General features: G+C 43.4%; 1 protein-coding gene across 2 annotated transcripts; it reads right to left on the bottom strand.

Moving 5' to 3' along the window:
* Window positions 1–12: 12 nt before the first annotated feature.
* prune2 (prune homolog 2 with BCH domain) lies at window positions 13–9124 on the bottom strand. 2 transcript variants are annotated; one of them, XM_030065598.1, is made up of 11 exons: window positions 8978–9124; window positions 7164–7238; window positions 6782–6982; window positions 6251–6427; window positions 4738–4840; window positions 2719–2850; window positions 2396–2482; window positions 2060–2158; window positions 1872–1910; window positions 1344–1391; window positions 13–1223 (listed from the first exon to the last, which is right to left on the bottom strand). In XM_030065598.1, exons 2-11 carry the CDS (start codon window positions 7216–7218, stop codon window positions 1190–1192), a joined length of 975 nt encoding a protein of 324 aa, XP_029921458.1. In that variant the 5' UTR covers window positions 7219–7238; window positions 8978–9124; the 3' UTR covers window positions 13–1189. The 2 variants fall into 2 exon arrangements, with proteins under 2 accessions (XP_029921458.1, XP_029921459.1); XM_030065599.1 differs by having other exon boundaries at window positions 13–1220.
* Between the last annotated feature and the right edge of the window lie 674 nt (window positions 9125–9798).

The following is a 9798-nucleotide window of genomic DNA, read 5'->3' as shown; positions in this document are numbered from 1 at the left end:
GGCACAACTGTGTTCAGAGTTCAATTGTTTTTTTATTGATTTTACGAGACAGTGATCCATAATTCCTCTGCACATCCTCTATACACTGGACGAGAAGACTCACGGGTTTAGAGGACCGTCATTTATCTAGGAGGGGACATGCACTGATGCACAAACACACAACCCAAGTCGCGCATGTTCGTGTGGACGCACACACACACACACACACAAACACAGAGATGTTCCAAAGATATTGTGCTTTACAGAAACCGTCCCCGTCTTTAGTTCCGGTTGAGGTTGTTTTCCTGGTGATCCAGGGGGACACTGGAGACGAGATCAAATCCCTAAACAGCTGACGTGTCTAACAGCAACACAAACTGGAAGGACATATACACACACACGCACGCACACACACACGCACACACATTCACAGAACATGCATCTAGCAGGACATGCTCTCATACAACTGACAGCTCAATTTCACATTTCACTTATGCCTCTTTTGTTTCAGATTGACTCATTAAAGTGAAAATATCTATTTCATAGGGACTTAATGGAATATCATTTCCAGGTTTAACACAAGCAGTACCAAGGAAGATTGGATTGCTGAAATGCAATAGTCGGACATCATCTTTGCCACAAGGTTGTTGTCTTTTTTTTTTTTCTTTTTTTTTTTTTTCATACCCTGCGCTTTCATTGTAGACTGCTGACACACCACCGGTATCTTCATCTGAAATACTGAGACTGTAGCATATAAAGTGTGATATTATTGCTTCACTGCCTGCCATGCATACAGCGACAGCACTTAGAACTTTTAGAACCTAAGAATGGATGTGTTCAGTGCACTGTCTGGTGTGCGACTGTATGTCCTACCCTATTGTGAGCGAGGACGACGGTACGTCTCGTGTTGTCAAGCGTCATCGCTGTTTCACCTACATGATGTGAGACTGCGGCTGTAAGGTGGCACACATAGGAGATGCTCCGGCAGTCACTTAAGTATGAGATCTAGCTCGGTGTGTTTGGTGCTACGGTGTGTTCTTATATTAAACTCCAGTGTCTAATCGACAAACACTGACACAGACGCTTTTTTTTTTTTTTTTTTTTTTACCATGCCTTTGTCTCCACTTTTCCAACACAGTCATAAAAATCTGGAGCAACATTTAACATTAGGCGATCCATCCGTCTCTGTTGCCGAAGGACTTTTGGGGTTTTAAGAGCTGCTGGCACTGGCTTGGTCTGGTCTGCTGGGAAGACGAGAGAGAGCAAAACAGAGACATTAAAGCCGGGCGTGTTTATATATGGGTGACAGGCGACTGAGACAAGGCCATTTCTCTTCCATGCGTGCGCTTCAACAAGTGTCTTACTCTGTTCTGCCTGCTGTTGGCTCCGGTCCCTGCAGAAAATTACTCATTCTGGAAAAAGAAAAAAAAAATGCACATAAAGGAGGATTGTTAGAGAATAATTCAGTGTTATGGGGTGTAGAAATGTAATAGTATGTTGTGAAATTTAGGGCCACGCTCAGTGTGCAGTTTAGTCAGCCAGAGCGTACCACACAGCAGAAAACTGCGCTCTACTTGTTGGAATTCTACATATTCATTCCTACGGTCATTACCATAGTGTAATATATCACTTTGTATTAATGAGTGGTTCATTTTTATTAATGATAAATGAGATGAGAGGGATGCATTTAGCATCTTTAGCAACTTTTTTTTTCTGTCTTCTTCCTGTAATTATGACCGCAGCTGAATCCAATTGGTCCCCATCCAGCAGAGTCCCTGTGATCTAAAAGTGAGCCATCTGATAAATGAGCGCTCTGGCCAAGGATAAAACTGAGTCAGGGGCCACTGCCTCCACGGAGGGAACTAATGAGAGGCTGGAGAGACGCTGCTTACTTTGAGTTCTCCGCTGCTTCCTTCAGCTCCTCGTCAAGTCTGGGGGAGAGAGAGTTGAAATGACAAGATGAAGATGAAGTAATTTACAAGACAACACAAGCTTGGCAGTGGGGTGTGTGTGTGTGTGGGGGGGGGTAGCGTTGGAGGGCTTAGAGTGGGGGTGCGATGGCGAGGAGGATGTGGCTCACCTAATGATGCACTCTGGGATATGGATGTATTCCATGGGGATGAGTTCTTGCAGCTCGTCCAAGCTGTTCACGTACTTTATTTTACTGCTGAACTTCGCGCTGTGACGAGACACACAAAGCAACATCGGGGACATAAAAAAACAAAGACGTGCACACGTGAGCACACACACACACACACACAAGGAAAGTCACCAGCTTAACATCAGAGAAACACACAGGCATATCACATATCGGCGGAATTTTGCACTTCATTTTTAAATACACATGAAATACAGCAATTCGTTCAATCATAACTGAGCCAATCAGTGAGTGTAAACAGCAAGAAGTGGTTTTTACCTGATGAAGGGCTTGGTAATGGCTAAAATGGTCCTAATGAACCATGATGGATGGAGGATAATGAAGGATTTCAAGTTCTTCCTGAGCCTGAAAACAACATGTTGACCACATATTTGTACCAGCTATATTTATGTCCATACTGAGGCTCGGCATGCAATAAGGCTCTGTTTGTTGTAGGCAAGTTAAAGACAAATGGAAAAAAAAAAATCATTAAAGGAAACTAAGATCGCTTTTAGAGCCATGCTGTGAATTCAGATTTCCAAAACAAGGCTGTGAGACACTAAATCCCCAAATTACAAGCTAATAGATTTCCAAAGACTGACCTTCTGTCAATCATCTGGTAACATTTCTTGAGCCAGCCGAGGCCGGGCATCCTCCTGTGGGGCGTTGCTCCGTTCAGATACACGATCATGTAGTCCTCTGCCACCATCAGCTCCAGTGTGCTGATCACATAGCTGAAGACCAGCATGCACAATCATGCACACACACAAATTATATTCACTTTTGGAAAGACAAGCTCAACAACCTTGATTGTTAACATCATAACAATTTGCAAACAAGAGCATTAATCTATAACAAAATGAGTGTGTGACTAAGCCTGCAAAAGTGACTTTCTACTCAAAAACCTGACTGTATCGACTCTCTGCATACTCATTTCAATAAAAATTCAAATAAGAATATGAGAAAAATAAGTTCCTTTTTTGTTGTTGTTTTCAAATGTTATTTCGCTCTATCAGGCGAAGGATTATGATTCTGAGCAGTACACATCACAGCACACAAACACCATATGCAACACCATTAACCAGGATCTATAATCACTTGGAGAGCTTGCTTAGCAGCTCTTATTATCATTAAAATAAATGATACAAAAATACAAAACTAAAATGTATGCATTTCACGCTACATCAAACTGGAAAAGTCATAATGCATCTCACAAAACACCGTCACTATTAATACATTCAAAACACTAAAAAGCGGTCTTATTAGAATTAAGAGGATGAAATTACAGCCAATCCACACTGTGAAATGTGAGATCCATATGCTTTCATGCAAATGGCAAAAATAATTATAAAGACATAATGGAAAAATGACTCCCTGAATTAAAAAAAAAAAAAATGATAATAAAAGACAGCATATGGAATTGTAGGATATTCTCTCCCGTGTGGTGACTTAGCCGTTTGATAGTAGGAGGTACAAATCTGGCTCCTTGGCTGACCTCTCTTGCTTTGAATTTCTGCTACTCTCCTTTCTCCTTGTCTGCATCCACCTCAGTAGCGAAATAAATCTGCCGCCGCTCTTCAAATCCAATTCTCGGTTTCTAACACCCAGAAACTATTCTCGTTTCTCTCCTCGCCCCCCCCCACCTGCGCCGCTTTCCTCCCTTTCTGTGGGGAAATGTGTCACCTTATGCTGTAGAAGCAGAGGAAGGCTTTCTGGCACAACTTCGCCTCCTTCCAAGGTGCACGGAGACGGGAGAACGTCTAAAGAGGTTTATTAAAGAGGTTTACTGTTGGACCAACAATTCAGTTTTGCTGGAGCTTCTTTAGAATTTGTCACCTTGGCAACATCCAAGCCTCTCTCTCCCTGTTTCCATCTATACTCCATACCCCAATTTCTTTCTTCTCTAACTGCACTGACTGTGTCTTAGCCTCACAGCCATGACCTCCTGACCCAATCCCGCTCTCCTGATTACAGATCCGCTCCGTTCCCCGACTCTCGTGCGCTCACTTCCCTCTGCCATCGGAGCTGCACGCGGCTCACCGGCCACATAGTTACTCCTCCGGTCAAGAAACCAGACCTCGCCCCGTCCGACATCATAAATTGCAGATACTACGGTGCACCTCCTCTCGTTTGTAACTACTGGATGTGCCAACTCACTCAATATCTCTCACAGAATAGCCTGCTGGATCCCTACCAGGCTGTCCGAGCATGACGGATAACTGTGCCAGCCCCAGCTGTAGAAACATCAACATTGTAAGTCTCAGCCAGCAGACGAGACTAATTCGAGATGTTTGCGCGAAAAGGCCATGGTTGATTTAAGAAACAAACATTGCCTTGCTAAATTAAATTTTAGACTGAAATCAATTTTTTGAGTGGCACTTAATTGTTTTTTTTTATTTTATTGTATAAAGTCAAGCAGGATATCATAACATCTTTTGGACCCAAGACATGCCAATAAAAGAAACAAATACTACAAGGACCACGGATCTGTCAAAATGCTTTGGCAGAGCTCTTCAATTCATAAAGAAACTGGCTAATTAAGTGATTGAATATGAGTGTGTGGGTGATTCAGTGACTGACAGATTGAGGGTGTGTATCAGTGAGTGTGGCTTATCACTCACAGGAAGAGGTTCTCCATTACTTCGTGGTAGTCCTCTCTGTCACTGTCAGGCAGGAAACAGGCCGCAAACACTATGATGGCGTTGACTCCATTGCCGTAGTAGCCTTGATGACATAAAAATAAAGGAAATTTTTTTAAAAAATGACCTTAACCCTCCTATTATCCTATTATGTTTGGGGTCAATTTGACCCCAGCTAATGTTTAACGTCTCTAAATAAATGATTAACGTCATTTTTTTTGCTTCATATTTAATGAGTGTTCCTAATGTAATGGGTACTACCGGGTAAATGAAATTGACATGATGATATGTTTTCAATGTCCTGTACACACTTTGTAACGCATTGGTTATAAATAACAAAAATCTGTACTTAGAAATAATATAAAGCCATTAAAACACCAAAAATTAACATTTATTTCCAGTTTTAGGTCAATCAGTGAGATTTATGGTGATTTGAATATTTTTCCATTGTCGCCTATTTGGAATACTGGATGTATAAATGGGGGTGGGAGGGAGTTATGTTTTATTTAAAGGGCTATTTAGGTAATCAACAAAGAAACATAAAGTATTTGACACATAAACTTTGATAACAATTTTAGTTATAATAATTTTGTGGAAGTTTAAACTGCAGGGGTCAAATTGACCCCAAACATAAAAGATGTTCAAAAATGTGAACATAACAGGAGGGTTAAAGGAATATTCCAACAGTTTAGCCATTTTTCAAGATGCTCAATGCCACTTTCACCTCTGTACGTCCAGTGGTTCAGTTCCTATAGTAGCATTTTGTGTTAGCTTAGCATAAAGACTTGAGGTCTATGGGAGTCATTAGCCTTGCTCTGTCAAAGTGAAAAAAGAAACTTTGCAGCAACTCAAAATTTTTGGACAATGTGTCATTCATGTATTGAGACTTCAAGTTTTTATGCTAAGATAGCACAAAATGCAGCCCACAGGAAGTGAACCGCTGGTCGTACGGAGGTGAAAATGGTATCAAACATCTTGTCTCAGTCTGGGGAAGTCAGAAAAAAGGGTATTTTCCCCCAAATCACATTCCTTTGAAACACACTTAGCCTTCATTAACACCGTTTTCACGATTGGATTTCTTGGTAGGCTATTACTTTCCTCTTCCTCCTGGTGTATTCGCCTGCCGGTCTGCTCTAATTCTGTCTCTCTTTTGTCTGCCTGTCTCCCTGTCCCTTTCCCTCTTTCTTCATTTCAGATTAATGTAATTTTCTTTTATTCATCAACACATTCATATCCAGATTCGGTGTCACTCAGACAGAGTGTGTTTTATCTAAATGACAGAGCTCATGATCCCTTTGACAGTTTGGCGACAGATGTCTTTATTTCTCTGTCTGAGCCCACAGTGCAGAGCTCAGTGGGCAGGACGAGGATGTGCTGCTAACAGTGCGAGGGTTAGGGGTCTGACTCCCACCGGGGCCATCTGTAATTTGAATTCACTCCCTTACGGTGAGTGGTTTGGACCCCCCCGAGTGGTGTATGTACGGTCAGCAGTCACCTCCATGGGAGATGACTCTCTGGTAGGGCTCGATGCACTTCATGTTGATGCGATGCTCCTGCTCGCCGATGATGACCGTCCTCCACAGCTTCCCGTCCTGACGCTCCTCCTCGGCACTGTAAGTCGGGATCGGTTCGTGCGGCTCCTTTGGCCCGCTCCTATTAGCCGCTTTGGGGTCTGGTATGACAAAAATGATAAAAAGAAAAACGTAACACTGTGTTATTACATCTTGCAGGAGACTGAAATCGGCACTGGTGCTTTCTCACAGTGAAAGCCAGGTGGTGGGCGGTTTGGAGAAAGATAAGCTATAGAATTTCAGTCTCAGAGGGAAATACTCAATAAAACCAGCTCTTAAGATGTCTCCATGTGATAAAAAAGAAAAAAAAAAGAAAGAAAATCTAGACGAATAAAAAAAAAAAGTCGCTTTTCTCCATGAGCTTTACATTACATAATGAGAGACTACAGCTGTGAAGTCCAAGGCCTCAGTTTTATGGCTCCGACCTGCCGCTGTCTGAATCCACACTGACCCACCTTCCCAGTCCATTTCATGGTCTGTGTAGTCCAGGTAGTCTCCCTCATCCGGAGTATCAAGGTCGTCGACGTTTATGTCAAGGTCGTCAGGCGTCTCCCCGAGGTCATCCTCGCTCTGGTCCAGTGACAGGCTGATACGAGGAGCGGAGAGCTTCTTTCTTTGGGTGGAGCCTCCTTGCAGGGGTAGAGAGGTGGGAGGGGCTACAGAAAGAGCACATTAATTCTGAGTGACCTTTGATAGAAAAAAAAAACAGAATCACAAAAACCTCCTTAATAAAAAAAAGAAAGGTATTTATTTCAACTGCTATGGACTTTTTCCATTTTCTGTGAGACTCTAGGAAGAATAAATAACCGGTCTGTTTGCTTTGAATCAGAGATTCACCTGGTCTGCCTTCGCCCCCCTCCGAGTTCATCTTACTCTCAGACGCCAGGTCCATCCCCTCATCACCCGGGGGGCCTGTGAGAAGAAAGAGAGACACGACTGAGGCCTCACAGACGCAGAGTTCACAGACACAATAACAAAACCGCAGAGCGCCGAGGCTGCAGTGTCATCCGCCCACCGCTGTCCTTCTGGATCCGATGATTTCAACGGAGAGGTCGTCCGACCTTTAAAGGAAGAAAGGGTGTTTTCTCAAAGTGGTGAATGTAAAGTCTAAGTAGTTTCACTTTGACTGGAGTTCCGCTTTGTGCAAAACTGTCGAACCGCTGTATCTCTTGTGATTCTTTACCTGGCAAACACTGACGCTGGACCGTCTGTCCGCCCGGTGCCGTCACCTTAAATCCTCGTGTCGTCCCGTCAGTCTAACCGGATTATTTTCCCATTTGAGCTTTCCGACTGGAGACCGTCTACACGTGGTATTACAACATGTCTGTGACCCATATACTGACTGTGTCTACACTCCTTCTGCGATCTACTAACTGGATCCATACTCGGTTGGAAAGACAGAACAAAACCACCAGTGACCCCTTGGTTTGGCCTCCGAATGAAATAATCCAGTGACCATTAGACAAGATTACATCCTTGTGTTCTGTTTAGCAATTCTTTGAAAGCTGATTCCCCTCCACATTTGAAATCAGAACAAGTACTTAATGTCATTTATGGATGCATACCAAAAACACTAAAATCACCTCTCGTGCCCCATCCTGTCCTGTCTTATTCTGTCTTGCCTGTTCCTATCTAGGTTGCAGCACCTCCTGTGTATTATACCTGAAAGTTTTATCAACCACATTCACTGCTGTTTGTTTCTATTGTTGTGATTTATCGCCGTAATATCTTGTAATACCATATAAAAGCTAAATAATACAAACAAATGAAATATCCACAGAGCTACGCAGACATGCCACTGGCCTAAACAGGAAGGTTATGGTTTTGATTATGATCTGATGATGATTCACTATTTATAAATTCCTGTTTATAAATGAGGCTGCCGAGGTTAAGGGTTATCTGATCTCCTGTTTCTCTCTGTGAATAATCCCTCCGTCCTAACTGGAGGAGGGGGAGGGCACCACGGAAAAGAGAGAGAGAGAGAGAAAAAAAAAAAGAGAAAGTGGGCTTGTTACATCACCAGAAGCCCATTCCCCTCCTCGCTGCCTCTCTCCCGACTGCTGATTCAAATCAAATTGCCGCACGCTTGCCTGAGCACAGATTGGGCAAAGATGCAAATTCACAGCCGGTCACGTGTGCGCACTCACACGCGCAAAAATAAAGATCCCTGCTCCCTTTTTTTTCTCTCCAGAGTGTGACTGGAACAAGGAAAATCTGATTGCATTAGCAGCTGCAAACAGAAAACTGCTGAATGGTTGACTCTGGTACGGCGGAGATGAATGTCATGCTGATGATTCACAGGAACGCATTATGTCCACGGATACACACACACACACACACACACACACACACAGAGACACACACACAGACAGATGCAAAAGGCGCACAGTGACATGTACTTATACATTGTAGAATAACAAGATCAGCATCAGCTGTTACGTGCATTCTCCACGGAGGATGCTGAGCTGCTTCAGATGCACTTCCACAGCGCACGGTGCTGATGACAGCAGCCCCTCCCTCTCTCCCTGTCTCTCTCTCTCTCTCTCTCTCTCTCTCTCTCTTCCTGTCCCCCGGCTGTGGGAAAAAAAAAACATATCTCTCTCTCTCTCTTCCTTCTTTCTACTTCCACAGAATCAAAGCAATCCACTCACCGCTGCTGGGGCACGGGAATCTCTGTCCTCTTGTGTCTCAGAGCATGGATGTACCTCCAACTTCCCTGCCTGCCGCCTGCTTCCAGCCTCTTGGTAGAGATGCTCAGCTTACAAACAGCTCACAGCTTCCACCATTTTGTGGTCACGTGATCTGGGCTATTACCAAATAAGGGCGATCACCTGCTCTCAACAGCAGCTCCCCATGGCAGTGCAACTGGATGAGGATACATGTATATATATATATATATATATATATATATATATGTGTGTGTGTGTGTGTGTGTGTGTGTGTGTGTGGTGAGTCATTATTATCCCAACTGGAGGGGGTAAACTATGTGTCTGTGTGTAGTTGTGCATATTTGCATGTGTGTATGGGTGTGTGTGTGTGTTTTAGTGTGTGTGCTGCTGTGTTATTACTACCCAGGGGGAGTGTGGGACTGCTATTAAAGCCTGGGAGTAGAATTGTGAGCCTGGCCGTGTTGCTATTCAGAGGTTTTTTAGCAGCCCGCGGGGCAGGAAGAGCAATAGAAAACAGAAGAGAACAATGTCAGCTTCATGTGCTGATAATGTGCTCACACACTGAGCCAGAAACTGGTAGAGGAATACAGATGTATACCAAAAACATTCAGATTCTTTCCATGTTTGTGCCCGTAAAACATCTTAGAAATGTGTGCAGGCGTTGAACGCGGAACTTATCCTTTCAGACCTTAAACTACCACGCTACAGCCACACATCAGATAAAACCAATAATACCTAGACAGTATTTCCTTGTGGAAACAGGCATTGTTTTTTTTCTGCAGGAGTAAGTCTACTGTTTGCTT

Source organism: Myripristis murdjan, chromosome 12 (genome assembly GCF_902150065.1).
Source record: "Myripristis murdjan chromosome 12, fMyrMur1.1, whole genome shotgun sequence".
In the NCBI taxonomy this organism is placed as follows: domain Eukaryota; kingdom Metazoa; phylum Chordata; class Actinopteri; order Holocentriformes; family Holocentridae; genus Myripristis; species Myripristis murdjan.
This window is presented reverse-complemented; position numbering and strand designations above follow the sequence as displayed.